The following is a 20,974-nucleotide window of genomic DNA, read 5'->3' as shown; positions in this document are numbered from 1 at the left end:
TTATTGTGTGCTCCCTGTTTTTATTGCAGGTGGATGCAAGGTTGACACCCCTGGCGGCGATGGGGCTGGAGCGAGGCGCCCTGATCCACGATGGTCTTCGCCTCCACGGTGGCGTTGTGTATCCAGGAATTCGAACGCTGCAGACAGAGAAGAGTAGAGAGGCGACCATTCTCCCATTGGGTTACAATCGGGACATGCTACCCGAGCTTGTCTACAAACCGGATGGCCCTCTGGACAGTCGTAAAGCCACTAATGGTTACCTGGGCCTCTATAAGGGCATCCCGCCTAATCTCCACAAGCCGGTGCTAATTCCTGGAGCGGAAGCTTTAGGCTTGGAACGGCGGCTGGCACCTGGGGAAAAAGCACCTGAAATGAGCTTAGGGAGCACTGGCAGCAGCTACCTTCGTCTGCCGTGGCTCAACCCTTACCCAGAAGCGAGCATGTATCCCTTTATGGACTCGTCCAAGTATGCCGCTCTGAACATGTATAAAGCTTCGTTGCTCAGCCAACCCAACCCCTACCTCCCCCAGCATCTGGCCTACCCTTCTCTTTGTGCACCCCAAGGTGGAAATGTCAACCATGTCGCAGTCACCTCTGCTGCTGAAAGGCTCTACTATATGCCCACGTATCCACCTCCTACTATGTCCTCTCCCCTGGTGGCTCCCCAAATGAGGATCCCGCCCGTCTCAGTAGCCCCCACCTCACTTGTGCACTGCCAAGACAAGGGGCTGGGTGTCGCCCCGCAATTTGTACAGCAGCTTCACCAACCTTCCCCGCATCCTCAGCATCATCCGTCTGCTATCGACAGGGAGCGATCACCCAACAGGAGCAGTCGACCGAGCCGACCCCCTTCCAGGACTGGCGGCGGTGTCAGCAATAACACCGGTAGTACAAGCACGAGTGCCGCCAGTGTTGGCAATAATAGCCTGCCTACTGACTCCTCACCTCACACGTCCTCTCGCCTTTCCCAAACTCTCATTGACAATTCACTGGATTTACAAAGGCCAGTTGCAAGGATGGGACAGCCGCCCGTCTCCTCGGCTTCGATATCTTCGTCGTCTGCCACGCAGCCCGTTTCTCATATGTTGTCTGTCGGCAGCATGGCGCCGGAACAGGCCTCCCCTGCCAGGCCGCGGCCAAGGGACGGGGCGCCTGGTGCTGAAAGGAGACCCAGCAGGTCACCCTCAAAGTCCAATTTTGACAGAACTGCTCACCAACCACAAGCAACCAAAGAATCAGCAGAGAAGCCATTGGATTTGTCTGGTCGAATACTGGAGTTTGGACTTCCTAATGGTTTCCCCATTAAAATGGACACTATGACTCCAGGTGCACGTTATGGACTTCCGCCTAGTGGAGAACTCCTAAAAGAGAACCTATCCCTCTCGCCCTCCTCTCACCCTCACCCCGTGGTAAACAGCACTTCTGTTAAGGTCTCGGAGAGACCAGAGATGATCAGCACTTTACACTCGTCCTGGGTTGTACCCAGCCGGTCTCCGTCTCAAACTCAGCACGCCCCGGGCTTATCCGCATCTCCCAGATCGAATGCAGATCTGGGATCTTCGCAAGCCAAAGGCTCCTCCCCCTCTGTCATCAAACACAAGAATCTGGAAAGAGTGCTCCCTCAGCCACGTAGCTCGTCCTGTCCGAGGATAAGTGAGTCCAACTCTGTTTCGTCGGATTCCGCTCTCATCACATCCAGGGGTCTCTCTCCCAAATCAAATGGTGATTGGGCCAAACACAGCCCCCATCAATCAGAACACATATCAGTCATGGGCCACCACAGAGAAGGAGTGGAGAAGTCCTCCCAGAATGCTAAGCGAGCAGAAAGTATTCCAGAGGCGTCATCCTACAAAAGGCCCATGTTGGAGAACGGTCACCCAGCGGCCCCCCTTTACCTTCCTCAAAGTGACGCTTACCTAACCCACAGTTTGGCCTACGCCAATAGATACCTGCACTACCCCATCCATGACAGCATGGCACTTCACCCCCTGCCAATAGCAGGGAAAGGTCCAGTCTACCCTCACCCGGTATTGCTGGGCAGCAATAGCCTTTATCCATCCCACTTGGCAGCCAAACCCCCTTTACCCTACCACAACCTACCGCCGGCTACAGGAGGGGAATACCTCGCTTATAACTCGCAGGAGATGTCACACCCGCTAATGCAGCCTCTCTCCGATAAGCTGTCAGAAAGAGGGGACGGCGCACTGAAACCGCGGGGACACGAGAAACCCAGGGGTTCTTTTGAAGAGAGAGAGAAGAACACCAGCAAAGAGGTGAGAGAAGGGAGCCACATCAAGTCAGATAAAGAAGCAATAGCACAAGGGCAAAGTGGCAGTCAAACTAAAACATCGTCTCCCTCTGTCGCGCACCGAGAAAAGATTGAATGCATTGACCTTGTCCACTCGGACACCGATGCAGAGTCGACTCCGGCGGTCCAGAAACAACCCTCTGGCGAATCCTCAGCTTTCGACCAAAATGAACGTTACCATAGCAACCAAAACACAACAAGAGTGGAGTATGAGCCAAAATTTCATCTTTCCCATCCTTACCCTATCCTCTCCGGACACAGCCCAACACAAAAGGCCCATCCCGCAGACAGACAGCAGGAAACTACCTATGGAAAGCCAAAGGCTGTTCAGGACGCAGGCTGTCCTGCAGCGACCTCCAGCACACCCCCAAATAATCCCGGAAAGCTCTGCCGAGGAGAAGAGGAAGACTCCTCGGAAGAGCAGTGTCCCAGCCCGGACCCCGCAGACGACGACCAGAGTACTTTGCGTTGCGCCCGTACGTCCGGTGAACGCAGCTCTGGCAAGGACAAAGGGGCACGGGACAGCAGAGCTCCTCACTTCACTCCAACGTGCGCCGTTGTGCCCAAAGAGGCCAACCAGGATGCGTTGACGTGTAGAGACACGGAAAACGAAGACAGCGTTGTGGACCTCGGGGAGTCTCAAGGAGAGGGTGACGACGAGGACGACGAAGATTGCCAGAACTCCAAAGGCTCTCGCCGCTCCAGTCTGGCCAAGAGAATTGCCAACTCGTCGGGCTATGTCGGCGACCGCTTTAAATGCGTCACCACGGAGCTGTACGCTGACTCCAGCAAACTGAGCCGCGAGCAGAGAGCGCTGCAGGTAAGACCAATTAGCATTTGTGTGTGTGCTTGTATATGTGTATGTACAGTGCAAATCATTCTGTGCAGTACAAAACGTCTAATGTTCAACGCAACCCTCAGATTTGGAATCAGGTTGAAGTCATGCAATTAATCTGTTTTAGGGTCAAATGATAAGAAAAATTTTTTAACCTCTGTTATATTCAAATGTGAAAAACAATAAAGTCCATTTATGGATGATGTAATGAAAAGCTGATCGCTCAAATGGATGTGGCTTACATTATTAATACTTTTAATTGCCACACAAGTGTAAAAATGAAATTAACCTCGGTTAATATTAAAAACATGCCAGGCAAACGTTGATTATAAGTAACGAGGATGTGTGAACGCTGTGGACTCTTACAGCTTTGAAGTCCGTTCACGTTAAAAAAAAAAAAAGTCTCCACATTTTTGTGCAATTCTAGCAGCATATTTATCCACAATTGTACGTTGGACTTAAGAGGTTCTGCTGTACTTCAAAACACCAGAATAAGCCCGGCAAACTCTTTATTCCCATGCCAAAATTCCCAGAACTCCCTCTGGAACATATCTTGCATGTGACTGGCATACTGCTTTTCCAGCACAGCACAAGACTAATCCCCCTCGCTGTCATGCTACTGTCCTGGCAACAGGCTTGACCTTCCCCCTCCTTTTTAGTTTATCACCATCTTAGTCAGCGCGTGCAAGGCCAGTCGACGCTCTCCATCAGGGATGGCGGTTCAAAGGTTAACCAGGCCTGCCATGTCTGTATGTTGATTAGCGAGCAGGCATTTGCTAAAGGTTATTCTCTGTGCGTCCGGACGGGCTTGTCCTTGTGCGAGTGCCCCAGGGCGAGAACGCGTGTTTGGCGCCGCGTCGTTTTTCCCGAGCATGACTGCGGCCGGGCCTCGCAGCGCACAACTGCCGCCGGCTATGCTTAACCCCAAGGTGAGGGGCAGTGGAGGGCTTGTCGTGCGTGCTTAAGAATGAGCAGCTGCCCTAGCTGGGCTTTCCTGTTTGGCTGTGACCCCCCCCCACACCCACACACCTAGTTGCTACCCACCAATCCGCTGTGCTGCCCTACTTGCCTGGTTGCTGTCCAAGGTCATAATTCTCCTGTGCCCCTTTTGGCTAAAGACCGCCCCAACCACTCACTCACTCACCCCTTCTTTCTTTCACTCAGCACACATCAAATTACGTCCACATAAATTACACCAAGGGCGGGAACCTTTTTCCCTATCCTGTACAACGTCTCCGGAGGGGCATTTTTCACCATTGTGAAGGGCACAAAAGCTCACCAAATTGTTTTCATCCTGATGAAACTGTGTGGTCGCTAGGCATTTCGCTCATCAGTATAACCACAAAAAACATCCATACCCAAAAAGGCACCGGAAGCCATTTTGGTTTGAACGGCCATTTTAGGCTTGTTTGGCCATTTCCAAGGGTCCTTCAAAAATGAACCAGTCCTGGAGATTTTGTCTAATTGCTAGCAAATGTGAAGCACACACACCAAACAGATGGGTAATGTTAATTTTGCAAAATATTTGGCATTGTGTGTCCACCATGTGAGCCACGTTTCTTGCCTTAGAACACACAGCTCAAGTCAGAGGCTCAAGGTCAGAGCACGACCAAACCTGTCGTGGTCGTATGTGATGAAGGTCCCACTCTGGACTGATTAATTGGCACCCTACTGGCCAAACTGTACATTGGCAATCACGCCGCTCCTGACGGTCTGATTTTTCTCTGTCTGGCGCTCTCAAATTGTGTGCGCAATTGTTGAAGCACCCGTTTATCTTGGCTTGAATTCGTTTTTTGGAATTGCATGACAAGCTGGATCAAATGCTCTTCCTGGCCCCCAACCCATAGGTTACACACCCTTGATTAGGACACTTGACATTTGTCGCTCACAAACACACGTTGGAGCTACCGTTCTGTGTTTTTTCCCCCGCTTCACTTGTCATGCGGTTCGCATCCATGCGCCAACATTCCGCATAATAAAAAGCCAACAAACCCTATGCTTTGTTATCCACTGACGCAGAGGCAGATTTGTTAATGTGTCCCAAATGTCTGTCTGTGTTGTTGAAGGCATCCTTGTGAACTGTGGTTTTGTTTGTGTCATGCTTGTCAATGCGCAGCTGCGGCACAAAACTATCAAATGCGCAATTTCTGGATGTGTGATAATTGAATTTGTTTCGCGGAAACAAAAAGCGAATGCCTATTTACACTCATTATGAACCAACATCTTGCTCAGAAATGATTCGATAGTTTTGTGCTGACCTGTTGAGTTGTTTTTTGTCATTTTGTGGGACTGCCTTGTGAATGTGTCACGAAACAGTGGAGAAACCTTTACAATAAACTCGAGAATGAATTGATGGACAGTTATATTGAGCCCATACCCCCCCCATTCTAATTGCTTAGATGGAAGTCATATCACGAGAGGGGAGTAATATAAGTCAACCTGCAGCTAACTGGGAGGTCAGTTCTTTACATTTCTTATCACATCTGCCTCTGATGGCCTCTGTCTCCTTGTTGTATACTCCGTGTCGCTGCACACTCCTTTTTTCGCACAGCCTCCTACCCCCCCCCCCCCCCCCTCCTGTTCCCATCTGTCTCGGGGCTTAGATGTATGTTTCCTAGCCATGTTTGTATTCCAGGAAGGGAAGATGTTCCAGGACTTTAAGGCCCAGCGCGCATGGACTCACAGCGGCTGCAATAGTCTAACCTGCGTCTTGATGCTTGTCCCCTACCCCACCCCACCACCCCTTTTTTGTCTTGTCTGTCGGTTTAATTTCTTGGCGCTTGAATTGAAAATTTTTAAAAATGTTCTTAAAAAAAGAAAAGTTAAAAACCAAAGCACATTTCTATTTTTTTATTTGTGCAATTATTGCTTTTGAGGCCGTATCAAAGCTTAAGAGAGGAAAGTGTGTATGGCTCGCCCAGACAATGAGTGGTTTTCATGGGATTTCTCTGCACTTCTTGTTTGTGCGTGTGTGTATGTGCGTACACAGCGGGCGATGATGCGGTTCTCCGAGCTGGAGCTGAAGGAGAAGGAGGGCGGCGGCTGTGGTGGCGGCAGCGGCGGCAGTGTGTGCGTGTCTGCCCCGACAGCGGGACGAGAGCTGGCGGACAGCCAGCGCAGAGAGCGAGCGCTGGAACTCAGCCAATACGCCACCCGGCATGGGGAGAGGGAGGGTGAGCACACACGCACACACACATGCATCATGTATGCGTACACACGCGCATCAGCGTGCCATAAATGAGGACTCGGGGAGTGACACACAAACAATAAGTGCTCTGGCGTGCACATGCGGCAAACGCTGTGGCGAGCGAGACCGGGTCACTCTAAAAAAAGACACGCTCTTCCTCTGTCGGCACAGACGCTCTTGCACAAGCGCGAGCAAGCCAGAGGGACGCAAGGGGGGGGAGTTTTATTTTCAAGAAGCCTTTTGTGCTTATCTGCACGCAGGGATATGATCGAAAGGGAGGGTGAGGAGGGAGAGATTGTGCGAGAGCGAAAGCAGTGTGAAGGGGGGCGAGCGGATGGGAGAGCGAGCGCAACAGAGAGAGGGACGGAAGGGGGGGTTAGTTAGGTTGGCGTGGAGCCCAGCTGCGTGTTGGAGCGAGGCCGCGGCTGACGTGTGAGCCTAATTATGGCATGGAGAGGGAATCTGGGAGCGAGGGGGAGGGAGGGGGTTCGAGTCACGCTCTATGTGCGAAGGGCGTGGTGCGGTCATGCCGTGGGGGAGGACAGAGGACACGGCGGCGGAGAGGGAGGAGGGGGCCGGGGTGGGGGAGAGCAAGCGGCGAAAGTACACAGGATGTTGTCTTGCCTACGCGGAAGTGTCGGCGTCGGCAGTGAACCATCAAGCTGCTGGCTCGGCTGCCGTCAGATTAAAAAGTCTTTACCCCATCAAAGTTTTACTGCCCGTCTTTAAAGCGGAATAAAAGCTGCCTGCTTCTTAACTAGCGTCTTCCCGCTGACGCCGCCTCCCACCACCACCACCGCCGCCCGTTGTTTCTTGGCTTTCTTTCATCTTCCCACGATAACTCCCCCGCTCCCCATTTGCCATCTATGCCCAGGTGTCCTGCTGGCGTACCCCAATAATCGTGTCCCAGTCCTTCAGAGGTGTGGTACCCAGAGAGAGTCCGCCAGTCTGAGCGACAGCGCTCGCAGGCTGGGCTTGGAGTCCGAAGGGGGTCACCCTGCCTTGGCGGCGAGAGAGTCTACCGAGGAGGCTCTCGGTCATGACTTTGGCGCCGGTGGAAAGCGTGTGCGCGTTCTCAAGGTGGAGCAGGATTCTGAGCAGGAGGAAGAAGAGAGGATGTTCCACCCTCAGAAAAGAGCCAGGATGTCTGCTGGTGAGAATTTTTAATTCTGCGGCTCCACACGCACGCACGCGCCCGCCCGCCCGCCGCGCTCCCTTTCTTCAAATCTTCACCGCACGTCTGCTGGCATCGCCTCTTGTTGCTTTACTAACAGAAGTCCCCGAAATCAATTCAGCCATAAAATTAAACGACATTACTCGGAAACAACCCCCACCCCCTTCAGAGCCCGGCCTCCATTCCCGCCCCCGCCCCGCCGCCCCGTCGCTCGCTCTGTGCGGCAGCCAGCCACGCCAAGTGTTTAATCCCATCTTTGAGGCCGAGCCTGAGCGCCGAGCGAGGAAGAGGGGACGGTCTTTCTCTTCTTTCGACACCATTCCTCTGCGCCGCATACCCACCGCCGCCACCACCTCCCTTTTCAAAGCTGCTCTTTTCATCTCCCCTCATCTGTTTGGGTCTCCTCCTTTTCGTCTTTCCCCTCCGGCCCTGCGGTACCACACTCCTCCCCGCCAAAATCTGACGAGTCAAACGTGCGTCCCGTGTGAATTTTTCTCTTTTAGTGTTTCATTTTTCCAGTTAAACACTTAGATGCATGTTGTTTCAAAGTACTCCATGAGTTCGTGTATTGTCTCAATGACAGGTGTCCAAAATAATCTGTCATCAATTTCATTTTGATAATCAAAGAATCAATTTGAGCTATTGTTTAACTTGACATTGATCTCTCAGCAGTAAATATTTGCAACAATGAAAAATTAGTCAATGAAATAATCAATAGATTAATTGAATTTAAATATAATTACAAGTGACACCCCTGGTCTCAGTTCATGACATGTTGATTTTCGTGCCTTTTTAAGAAAGGAAATATCTTACGATGATTGATGTGGCCAAAAATAATTACCATTGTCAATGTTATCATAATGTCGCGAAAACAAATCCAAAAAAAGAAAATTTTGCAATACAAGCAGCGAAAGCATTGCAACACCGCCCCCACATGGGGGTCACGGTTATTGCGGTCTTATGGTTTGTCAAGCCATACTTAATACAGTAGTGACAATGAACACGATTTGTAAACGGAAACACTTTATTTTCAATCGTGAACCGATTGAGCCCGACTTGCTTTTCTATCGATCAATTTCACGTAGGCCTGACAAGACATTTTGTTCGCAGACGAGCACGAGCAGACCAGTGCAGACGACGACGCAGAAGAAGACGATGACGACGAGGTGCGCAAGCTCAAGGTCTGCATCGAGCTGAAAGGGCTGCGGCTTAGCAAGCCCGCCCAGGGGGGCGCCTCTCCCGACCGCCCCCAGATCAAACAAGAGCAGCCTTGGCCCCGCTTGCTCGGCCCGGCGCAGACCCAGCGAGAGCATGACGAGCGGGCGCTGGCGCAGAGAGCCGACATCAACAGGAAGTGGGCCTGCGAAAGACTGCTCAACGGTGAGTGCGCTCCGCGCCACGTCGCGCGAGTTCAGCCAGGGTAACGGAAATCTATCTTTGGCTTTCGCTTTCTTGTTGAGCTGCCTGTCTAGAGGGGGATTTCCCAGGAGCCTTTTTGGAAGCAGGCGAAGGAAATGAGGTAGAGGATACTTCCTTCTGCCAAAGGGGGAAAGGCTGCGAATCAGAGATGGGAGCTGGGGGACACGAATCTAAAAATGCCGCCCCCCCCTCGTGCTTTGAATTTTTTTTTTGTTTCGCTGGCCTACAGCGTGCTCTGTGACGGCGATGAAAGCGCGCACGGGAGAAGTGGCTGGTGGAGATATGCGTGGGCAGGTGTAGTGTGACTAATGTGTGATAATTCTCCCCCACCCCCCACCCAAAGACCTTTCGCAGGGAAAAAGGCAAGCGAGCTTGCGTGTCGGGGGGACTGGAGTGGGGGGCCAACTTATTAAAACCATGCGCTCCCTTCTTCGTGTGCCCAGACTGAAGCGGAGGGACGAGCATGGCGAAGAGGAAAATAAAAGAGCAGGCGGGAGATGAAAGAAAGTGAATAAATCAGAGAAGATTTGGGTTTTATGTTCCCTGCAGAAACCACAGGCCTTGATTGGCCGCTGATTTCTTTTCATTATTTTTTTTTCCCCCTGCTTTCACCTTTTCAGATAACGTCACCTTGGCAACAGCCCTGCAACGATTTTTTTCCCCTCCACTCAGTTCGCTTGCGTCTGTCAGGGCTGCAGTTTGTCCTTTGTTCTCCTACGTGCCTTATGTCGGCCAAAAGTATTGGGACGCCACTCAAATCAATGAAATAATCAATAGTAGGCAAGGACTGAGTGAATCTTAATTCTTAACCATCTGACAATGTGCACAATTGCATGCTTACAACTTTAACTTTAATAACCCTCCAGAGCCATATGAACAAACAAAAGAGTTCATTTGTAGCCTCTTTGACCCAGACAGAGATCCCGCGAAAATTGTCACGTCAGAGCCCAAACAGTCGCTCGACGGGTTGTGGCTCTAAAGGTGTGCGCGTTCACACCGTGACACTGCAACCCACAATCCGATCATTAAATGCGTCAGCGACAATTGGGTGGCGTTAAACTTCACACCATTTGATCGCAGCATTGCATTGTTACGCACAGGTGCCGTCCCGACTCAGACGTAGCCCCCTCAATAACGTGTGGGTGCCAGTACGCAAAACAGGTGGAAAGAAAGTGCTTTTACAGTCAGTGTCAAAGGGGCCATGGCTTTAAAGGGGGAACCCCCACTCGATATTTCTGTCATTTCCAAATGGCTCTTTTGAATCAGTTTTAGAAAACACGTTGATGGGACTAAATGGTGACGCTTAGCGCTCTCAATCGCTTTCTTTCGACCAAATGTTGGTTTTGGAGTTAGGATAGCCGAGCCAGCCAAATTGGATCTTAACGCCTTTAAGCTGGCGCCAAGTGACGTTACAGCAGTCACGTGATGGTGGTTGCAGAAACGGCAGCAGCAGCAGAAGCAGCAGCAGCCTTGTTTGGTTTACTGTCAGGCAGCCTAATCAGTATGTGGCGGCGGGTTCATATTAGTGCAGGAGTGCAGCACAAGGCCATAGAATTTCACATTCCTCCTCACTCCCCGGCCCAGCCATATGATTTAATGGCGTGTTTATTCTGAAAATTGTAACGTAATACAAATCAAACCACAAGCGGCGTTCCCTGCGCCGTGCGCGAAATGCTTCACAATAATCCTCCAGAGGAAACGGGTTTCCATTAAGCCCTTAAATACCATTTTGACCTTGTGGTTTTTTGAGGACCCTGCGTTTTTCTCCTCGGAAAGCGGCGTATTTGCGCAACTTGAAGCCGCTCTGCGTTTAAGATGATCTTTGCTGCAGTGCGCGTGCCTCTATGGGGGACGCGTCGGGGTGGGTGGGTGGGGGCAGTATTTTCTTCCTGATCGAGCAGGCGTGCGGCGCTCGCAGACAGCTCTCTGCGCTCATTAATAAACCAGCAGAGGGTGAGAGATGGCCTTGCAATACCTTCCCGCCTTTCCACACACTAATGCCGTCTCCCTCCCCCTCCCCGTCTTCCTCTCCCACAGGAGTCGCTGCACCTCCCCTTCACCCCGGCGGCCAGCTGAAGGACAGAGTGCACCCGCCGGGCCCCTTCTCAGGTGACCGTGGCCTCAAGGAGTCTCGGCGCGGCCCTCCCTCTCCGGGCCCGGAGCCCCCGCTGGGAGGCGCCCCTCCCCTCAAGCTGCGTCGTCATAGCGACACGGACAAGCCCAAGGGCAAGCGGCCGTGCAAGACCAAACACACCAGCCTGCGAGAGCGTGAGAGGAGAAAAGAGGCCGCTCCTAACAGCCCTGACCGGCATTTCCCGGCTGATCTGGGAACAGCTGAGGACGACAAGGTGAGCGCTCTTGTTTGCAACGCCCGAGCCTGTCCGCCTCTGCTTGTGGGGACGGAGAGGAAGCGCAAGCGTGTTTACAATGTTTAGAGGCCGGCCGGCTGGCCGGCATGCTTTGACGCCTCCTCCCCACCCTTGCCCTCGCTGCCTCCCTTCGGAGCGCCTGCGTATATGCCGACTCTTCTCGACGCTTAATTGTCAAGCGCGCCTCGTCCGCCCCGTTGTGGCGCGTCGATGTGTGCAAAGGGTGCGTGTTGGTGAGCATTCCTGACATAACAACAAAACCCCGGAGCAATTATACAGCGGCGCTGAACACGAGGCCCGCTCGCGTTCCCTGCCTCCCTCCCTCCCCCGCTTGTGCGGCGAGGAATGTGGCAGCCACGGTCGAGCGCATGAACTTCAAAAGGCGGGGGGAGGAAGAAAAAAACGAGCATGGGGAAAATTGCGGGGGGAAAAAAAGGCGAGTTGTTTTCCGCCCGCGCCGCTCTCTTCCCCTGCTCCTCCTCAGCCTGACAGCTGCTCCGATGTGGAATTCCACGGAGAGGGGACACACACGCACGCATGCACACACACGCATACACACGCACGCACGCACACGCAGGCTCACACACACACACACACACTCACACACACGGAGGCAGGCAACTGCTTCTCTCGCCTGGCGCTCGCAGGCCTGTTGGTTTAGTGGTTCAAGGAAAAGTGGCGTGCCAGCCTGTAGCGTCAGTGCAGAGGCGCCGCGTGCACGTGTGACACATTGCGTGTCTTCCTGACATAAAAACAACACAGATGTTGCACATTAAGGCCTCGCGCGCACACGCACAGACAACAGCACCATTGTGCGTGGTTCGTACGTCAGCAATGGCACAGTTTTGAGCAGAAAACGTTTCCTCCTCAATGAAATGTGTGTGTGTGTTTGTTTGTGTTAGTGTCCACCTGTGTGTGTGTGTGTGTGTGTCCTTCAGTTCCTGTGTGCGCCCATGTGTCAGCGTCATTAACACTTTCTCTCTCTCTCTCTCTCTCTCTCTCTCTCTCTCTCTCTCTCTCTCTCTCTCTCTCTCTCTCTCTCTCTCTTTTGCTCTCGTCCTTGCTCTCCACAGCTGAGTGAGCAGCGAGAGGCTCCGAGGAAGCGAGCTGCCTCTCCTAATCATTATCCCTGCTCTCCAGTCAAGCCCTGCTCCCCCGCCGCGCTCTGTCCGCCCCCGCCGCAACCCCAGGCCAACGGCAGAGCGGGCGGCGTCCCGCCAGAGGTCATCGGGGCGCACCGGATGCCCGCCGCCGCCGCCGACGACACCCCGGTGGTGAGGCCCATCCCGCCCGAAGCCAGACGGCTGATTGTGAACAAGAATGCCGGCGAGACGCTCCTCCAGAGAGCGGCGCGTCTGGGCTACGAGGTAATGGGAAGGGGGGAGGCTGTCGCTCGGCTCCACGCGGCTCTCGGCACATTTTACACTTTGCCTCGTTTCCCGTCTTCACTTCTTCGCCGCTTAAATTGAGCTCATTTTCTCGCCCGGCTTTGTTCCTGTCTGCCACGCGGCTCCACGCCTATTTTCAAAATTGTCTCTCTCCTTGCGTCTGTCCTCCTTTTGCTATCTTCATCCCTCTATTTATCTTCCATCTCTTTCACCGAAGCGCAGCCTTTCTTCTTGCCCCCCCACCCCGCTTTCTCCCTCTCTCTCCCCCCTCTCTCTCTCAGGTTTCCGCTCGTGCCCTCCCCCTTCTTTCCTCTCGGCGCTCTTTCTCTTCCTCTCTTTGTGACTCAGATTGTCGTTGGCACCCTGCGAGCGCGCACACACGCTAAACCCCCCCCCCCTTCCTCGCAGCCGCCCCGACCCCCCCTTCTCTCGCCTCGCTCCGCTCTCACATCTCGTTAATTTTCCGTGAGGCGAAGTGTGACACACACACACGGACGCAGGCGCACATACACACACTCGCGCGTACGCTCACGCGCAGACAGCATCGGTGGAATCATTATACGGAGAAGAGCGGAGACGCTCGTTTCCTCTCTCTTTCTCTCGTGCATGCGGACTTTTTTTCTTCCCCGCCGTGCCGCGTTCTGGCAGCCACCCCACAGCCCAGCGCAAGACAAGAATCTCCCATCGCTCCTAAAGCTTTTAGATAGACCGGTTTTCCCACCTAAGAGCTTGGCGCCAGGTGGCATTTAATGCGAAGGCGCCCTCATCAGCTTTGGCAGCCTTGCCGTCTCCGCTGCGTTGCAGATTTCGCTTTGTTCGTGACGCAAATTCCGAGCTTGCCAGAACAACAGCGAGAACCGAAAAAGAAGTCAGCATTCAGCTGCTGACTGCTCGCATGTTGACACGAAGCGGGCTTAGATTTAGCGGGTCAGCGCAATCATAAATCATGTCAGAATGCGAGTGCCGTCTGGTTGCTTGATTAATCAGGCCTTGAAAGAGCGTATAAAGCATACAGTTTAGCTCCGGTCTGAATGGTACCATTTTTCGCAAACGCATTCTGTGAAGGTTTCCAAATAGTTGATTTCTAACCCGTGTTGTCAGGTACCTATGGTATGTACGGTTCCTCAACTTGCCATAGCTGATTTATTTCCGTTCTTCTATCGCGCCGTTTAGTTGAGTGTCGTGTGTCAAGACTGCCTCAGGTGGTTGTAGCGTAGTACTGCACTCTATTTGTACCTCAGTTGCTTCATGATACGATTAATCCATTCTGCACAATCATCCAAACTGTAAACATTGATTGTCCGCTCATTTTAAGAAAAAGTTCCTTCCGAAAAAAGCAAAAACGTTTGGGAATAGGATGAACTCTTTGTTTGATGTATGGCCTTTTTAATTGAGTCAATTAGCTACTTAAAACTTGTGTAAAGCCATGGTGGTTACGTAGGGAGTTTATATTGTTTTGAACAAATGATTGTATTATTTTAATGACGCAAATCTTTCCAAACTCTGTCAAACTAACCCGGTGGCTTCCCGGGCGCTTGACGTAAAAAGAGCGTCCGAGCGTTGCCTTTTAATTAAAGCCGGATGGCGCTTTGTCTCTCTCCTTCTCCCCTCCTCCTCCGTCCTTTGTGCGCCTCTCCTCTGGACAGATTTTCCAAATTGATTTATTGATCGGCGCAGTTTAATGCCTCCTCAGCTGCGCCGTGTGTCCGCTCGCTCGCTCGCTCGCTCGTCTGCCTCTGCGCTTTCCATGCGTACTCTCGCGTGTGTAATATCTTTAATCACCAGCAGAGGCATATTCACCAAACTGTAAGTAGGTGTGTGCGTTGCTCATTAACCGGTTGCTTTATGGTCACACGCACATTCAGACACACATTTATGATGATTAGGCGTGTGTGCGTCATGATGTGTGTGAGTCAGAGAGGGAGAGCGGGCGGCAAAGAGTGTGAATGAGAGGTAAGCGCTGGGAGTATAATCGTGTTCTAATGGCCCTCTAATGTGCCGTGGTGACTGCGGTTAGCGGCGGCGGTGGCAGCAGCAGCGGCGGCGGCGGCTGTTCTTCCTTCCGTCCTGCCTTCCTCGCTCGCACACAAACACGGGGAGCGGCGGCGGTGAACGGCAGCGGGGCGCAGTCAGCCGTGCGGGAGAGAAGCTGGCTCGTCTCTGTGATTTATGTGTCTCTCTCAAACGTTTTATTCCCCGCCCGCTTCTTTCTCTTTTTTTCCACCCCCCCCTGCTTGCCCCCCACTCCGCCTTCCCTCGCAACCACCCCACCCCCTTTAGCATTTTTTTTCTCCCCTTCCTGCGTGCCGAGAGGGGGGAGGAGAAAACCTGAGACTACACAAACAAGGCACTGGCCGCTGCGCAAACAACACCCCCGCCTTCCCCTCCCTCCCTCCTTCCCTCCCTCCCTTTCTTTCGCTCGCTGCCTCTCAGGAAGCGCATCTCTCACTGCCTGCGTGTGATAAGCCTGGGGCAGACCCCTGGGGCTCCCACGTGCGCACACACACACGTACACGCACACACACGAATTTATGCATAGTGCCTCACACACTTGCACATGCACGCACACGCACACTAGCATACAAGCCTGTAGATGCACAGCGCTTGTCCCGTACTGGTGTTTTAGTGCCGCAAGCTCCAGGCTTATCACACGCAGGCAGCGAGATATAAGGGCCTGGGAGACAGTGACACAAACGCGCGCGCACACGCACGCACACACACGCATTTGCTGATTAGTGTGACACACGGAGCGGCGCCAGTTATGACCTAATAAGCACACGTACAGCCACGCCCGGCGTGCGCTTCTGAACAGGCCGCACGGAATGACTGATGTTATAAAAATAAATGAGAAGGGAAAAAAAACACGCTATCGCACACCCACACACACCTGCACATGCAAATTCCTAATCATCTTAGGCGCATACACACACACACACACACACTCATTTGAACACTACACACAGAAGCAGCAGGACGTGCAGACCTCCACACGCACACACACACACAGTTTAAGACGCGTGCACACGCTCCCGATGCCCGGGCGACACCGCGCATATATTCATGTTCGTTTAGTTTCGCGCTCCGTGCCGGCGCACATGAAAGCCCACTCGCTCGCTTCTTCCCTCCCTCACTCCCCTTTCTATTCGCTCGCTCTCCCCTCGTCTGCCTCGCTCGCTCGCTGGCGGAGCATTTGAAATGGTAATGAGCAGAGATGCTGCGGATGTCTTCATCCCTCTCTTCAACCAACCAACCAGTCAACCAACCAACCCACCAACCTACTTCACGAACCCCCCCCCCCCTCCGTCTCTGCCCGTGCCGGGTGCTCCAACAGGCCCCCTCGCTTCAGCCCATTGAAAGCCTGGATAAAGGTGCAATCTGTCATTTATTCTCCTCACATAAATCATGTCTGATTTTCTCCTCAAGCCGGCGTATGAGGGAAGCTGGATTGCATTTTAAGTACCCGGCGCATTTATAATCGGCAAAACTGGGGAATTGCGGTGATTTGGACTGTTTGCTTGAGAAGATAAATAGACGGGGGTTTCGCGCCAAGTTGTCACCCTCTAACCCAACCTCAAATCGTCACGAACGTATTAAATGTTAGCGGTCGCCATCCAACGACACTCACAGCAGGACGTGCCGTGTTGCGGAATACTAATTGAGGGTGCCTTCTCATGCCGCGGGACATCCATCGTATTCTAATGCCACTCGTCACATCCAAATGCCAAAGAAAAAAAGAATTAGTTTTATTGCCAGAACTGCTGCCACTCAACTTACAGTATGTATTGCAGTTTTCTTTTCATCATAGAAGTCATAGAAGATGTCCTACTTCCAGGCAAATGCAACATGCAGCCTTAGCCGCTGATGTAAGAGGAGGTTATGCGGAGGTGGTAACAGATGACACTAACGCTCCCCTGAATTAATGAGCTTTACACAGTCGCTGCTCGTTAGGATTGTCGTGCTTAAGTCGTTAGCCTGCTAGCTTGCTTGTTCAAGTATTGTCGAGTTAACGAGACGCAAACGTCAGGCGCGTTTTATTTCCTTTTTTATTTATAGTTTATTTTTAAGAAGGGGTGTATTTCTTGCAAATCTGTATTAAACGCGGGAGAGGTGACTTGATGAGCAAAACATCTAAGCCAGGGGTGGGCAAACCTTTTGAGCTCGCGAGCTACTTTTGAAATGACCAAGTCACAAAGATCTACCCACTAAAAAAAATATGTCCTCGTGAAAAAAAAGTCCTACTCCCATTCCCTATGAAAGTGATACTTCTTACTATAGCCAGCTGCCCCACTCATTTTTATACCCTTTCTTAAGTTTAAGAGAAAAAACAGGGTTCTGACAATTGGAGGGAACTCGCGAGCTAGCGTGTTTGTGTTGTGTTGTTAGCGCCGTTGTTTGTACACGCGTCAAGTGCGAAAAAAAAAAAAATTATATCACGCGATCGACCAATAGTGGCTTGGCGATCGACCGGTCGATCGCGATCGACGTATTGCGCACCCCTGATCTAAGCCCTGCTCCCTTAGACCTAGCATGAGCTACGTTAGCGTCGCCGAAAGAGCCCGCACGCACAAACATCTGCTTGTATGCGTGGCGCGTAGCCGGGCCGCGCTGCAAGGGGTTAAATGTCTGAGTGATGCATTGATTGCAGGCGAGCGCAGGGAAGCATTCTAGAGAGGGAGATTAGAGGACGGAGGGAAAGCGGCGGCGGCGGAGGAGGAAGGGGGGCTGCTGGGAAGGGGGGATGTGTGTGGATGTGTGTGTGCGCGAGCCTCATTATGCTGCGGAGACGTGTGTGTGCGTGTATCTGGCGGGAAGCCGGGGCTCTCGTGCTAAGCTCCTCGCTCTCTCCCAGCGATATTAAACACGGCTCCAGAGGTTTAGCGCTACACCTCCTCCACAGCCACACGCACATGCACATGCGCTCATCAGCAGCACGTAAACACACATGCAGGCACACACACGAGCTGCATATCAACACTGTCGTCGTCAGGCTCTCGCGCACACACGTGCCCACACGTGCACACACGCACGCACGGGTGAAATCCCCCGAGGGGAGTTTCGGCACGGCGCTCCTGAATCTCTTTCCAGCAGGCAAACGGAATTCTGGCAGCGGGTGAAAACCAGTTGGCGCGTCACTCCCGCCTCACTCTTGCACTCCCCCCCCCCCTTTTACTCTCACACTTTTTCTTGCACACACTTGTTCACTTCTCTTCTGTTCCCGGTATCTCCCTCCCTTCCTCCTTCCACGGCCCGGATCGTCCTCTAAATCACTCTTATCGCCGCGCAGACACACACACGCACACACATTTTGGACCGCCACCCACGACAAGCCCACCCTTTCATCTCTTGTTATTGTCAGCTGCGGCCCAGCGGACGGCCCCGGCAGATCTCATCCGCAGACTCATTAATCTGTCATCTGTCGGGGTGTTGCCTTCACCGCCGCGGCCCTCCTTCCGCCCGCTCCATTCCCCCCGCCAGTCAAGTCTGCCCCCCCCCCTTCCCCTTCCCCTCCTCCTTCCGTCCCTCCAGCCGCCCTTTCGCGCAAATGGGGAGCGAGCGAGATAAACACTTGGAGCAGCTGGAGGGCGAGAATTAGCATAGAAATGGAAGTTTGGAGTCATTCCCCAGGTTCATAGGAGGGAGGTCTCGGCGGTGGGCTGTTAGAGGGACAGCGCCTAAGCGTTGGCGTTTATGCGCATATACGGATGCACGTGGGTGACATAATTAAAACCCTAATTTAGAAAAATCTAGATAAATGCGGCAGTTTGCATTTGCTTTGCATATCTCCACTAACGTCCTTATCAGAACAGAACGCCTTCCCTCCTTCCCCACCCCTTCCCGCCATTTCCTCCGTTTAGTAGCAGCAGACACCGCGGCGGTCCAATAAAAACCAGGCCCGTCTATTTTTCTGCTGGATGCCGGCTGTCGCGGCCCCAAGACCAGCGAAAACATTTCCAGCTCTTGAGTGCTTCCATCAAATCTCTTTGTTCCGCTTCCATTACGCCACGCTCGCTGCCCGGGCCCGCCGCAACTGTCTCCGCACGCGCGCACGCCTTCGGAATCTGGCAGGCGACGCGTCGTTGAGTCATACTCGGTCTCCTGGCCTCGTTCGCCGCCAGCTGCAGCATTATGGAGCGTTTGTGTGCGAGTTTTATGTTAGTCCGGCGCAGGAACACGCTCATTTCCCCTTCCCCCTCCTCCCTCTTCCCCTAATTTGGCCGCCACAGGAAACTTTATATGCTAGAAGCCGTCTGTCTTTGTACGACTCTGTTGTTTTTCCCTCCCGTACTGAACCGTGGCGCTTGTGTTGGCTCCCTACAGGAGGTGGTGCTCTACTGCCTGGAGAACCGAGTGTGCGAGGTGAATCACCGAGACTACGCCGGCTACTGCGCCCTCCACGAGGCCTGCGCCCGCGGCTGGCTCAGCATCGTCCAGCACCTGCTGGACTACGGGGCCGACATCAACTGTAGCGCGCAGGACGGCACCAGGTACCTTAGCTGAAACCCGACCCGCTCGTGCCGGCGCAAACAAACGTGCAGTGCCTCATTAGCATGCGGCAGTGGGCTGTGTCAGAGCTTTCTCGTGTCACGTAACGCGTCACTTGCATGATGGATTGGATCATTTTTTGCCACGGGCGTCACTATGACACACAAGCTTTGATATTCCGATGAAACGGTTCCAACCCTAGAACCTACCCGACTTTATACGCAGGAGAGGAATAAGCAGCAGCCAGTGTGTGTGTACGTGTGAATGTGAGGCATTGTGAAGCGCTTCAAAGTGCAGTCCAGTTACCATTTTGCCACGGTACATACACAAGTTACTTGAAATGATTGCGTATGTATTTGCAGGCCCATTCATGACGCGGTGGAAAACGATCACCTTGATGTGGTGCGCGTCCTGCTGTCCTACGGGGCCGACCCCACCTTGGCAACGTATTCTGGCCGGGGCCTCCTCAAAATGACCCACAGTGACATCATGGAGCGCTTTCTCACCGGTAAGCTATTTTTTTCCTGGCTGTTCTTTTGCAGTCGTGACTGAGGCATGCGACTTATATTACGATATATCCATTTCCACCAAGTGGCACGGTTGATTTCAGATTGCCACCGTACCGTTTGGAAAGATGAACCCTCATCTAGCTTTAGTTTCCATTGCTGGGTGTGTGTGTGTGTGTGGGGGGGGGGTAACAAGCTGAAGGGTGTCAGAGTGATTTAGAAATTTGGATACCACAAGCCCAAAATATGCACAACAATTTTTAATACACTTATGACGTTTCTACCTGAAGACAAAACAAATGTTCGAACTTGTATTACAAAAAGGTAGGACAAGATATAATATGGGTGGTTTTGGGTGGTGTATGCAGGTGATGAGGGTTCAAATGTTAAAGCAGCCGCTCAGCAGAAGCCATTCCCCAAAGGCCCCCGATCCTGTTTGCAGCTCTTTCAGCGCCTCGACCTCTGCGCAACCTGTTGCCCCAAGTGGCGCTTTGCAAATCCTCACCCGCTGCTCCCCCCCCCGCTCCCCATTTTCCACCCCACGCTCGCCTCCGGCCGTCAGCAGACATGTCAGCCGCTGTCAGCCCATCGCTCCCCTCCGGCGCTCCCCCCTCCCCTTCCCTCCCTCGACCACCTGTTAGACAAGGGAGTTTGAGCCCGCAGGAGTGCGTGCTGTTGCCTCCCAGCTCCTCTATCTGGTTACTTAGCAACGCCAACTGTGTTTGCTCAGCGTACGTGAGGAAATGGGCTTCGCTCCGGCCCGGAGACTTTGCTTTTGTAGTGCGTGTTAGGGCCCGTGTGCGCCTCTCCCAGGTAACGTGAGATGGGGAGAATGGGACTCGGCTGTTGCCGGCGCATAATGTCAGGTTGGACTCATTAAAATTGATTTAATCAAGGTGAAAACAGAAGAGAAAATGTGAAACTGTGGCGCTTGGGTGCTTTAAGAGGAGGTTCAAATCAACCTTTTTCCTATCACCTTCCAAGAGCCATACTTGATCAAATATGATGCAACGATAGAACATATGTTTGTCATTATATGTTATGACCACGTGTGGGTTAAATATTTTAGGGGCTTTTTAGAAACGGATCAAACGCTCTCACGGGGCCGTACATGGCCCAAAGGCCACGGGTTCGTCACCCCTCTTTAAATGGAGACGGCTGCAAAAAGGTGGTGTTGAACTTCGATAAGAGCGTGGACACGCCGATCGATGCCTGACGGTAGAGCGAGGGAGTCAGAGTGAGCGAGCGAGAGAGAGAGAGCGAGCGAGCGCAATGGCCGCCCTCCCTCCACCTGGTCCCACTCAT

General features: G+C 52.8%; 1 protein-coding gene across 3 annotated transcripts in view; it reads left to right on the top strand.

Annotated features, from left to right (window-relative positions):
- The window catches only part of bcor (BCL6 corepressor), a 36,814-nt gene that overhangs the window by 13,074 nt on the left and 2,766 nt on the right, over positions 1–20,974 (top strand). For 2 of the 3 annotated variants that reach the window (XM_037280949.1, XM_037280951.1), the window contains exons 3-11: positions 30–3,128; positions 5,543–5,599; positions 6,133–6,316; positions 7,205–7,483; positions 8,615–8,884; positions 10,961–11,271; positions 12,366–12,659; positions 18,999–19,165; positions 19,526–19,671. In XM_037280949.1, the coding sequence (XP_037136844.1) occupies positions 30–3,128; positions 5,543–5,599; positions 6,133–6,316; positions 7,205–7,483; positions 8,615–8,884; positions 10,961–11,271; positions 12,366–12,659; positions 18,999–19,165; positions 19,526–19,671 (4,807 nt within the window). The remainder of the gene's footprint in view (positions 1–29; positions 3,129–5,542; positions 5,600–6,132; positions 6,317–7,204; positions 7,484–8,614; positions 8,885–10,960; positions 11,272–12,365; positions 12,660–18,998; positions 19,166–19,525; positions 19,672–20,974) is intronic. The other variant, XM_037280950.1, reaches the window with a different exon arrangement.

The sequence above is a fragment of the Syngnathus acus genome, chromosome 21 (assembly GCF_901709675.1).
Source record: "Syngnathus acus chromosome 21, fSynAcu1.2, whole genome shotgun sequence".
Lineage (NCBI taxonomy): Eukaryota > Metazoa > Chordata > Actinopteri > Syngnathiformes > Syngnathidae > Syngnathus > Syngnathus acus.
The sequence above is the reverse complement of the archived record's forward strand: the minus strand, read 5'-3'. Positions and strand labels throughout refer to the sequence as shown.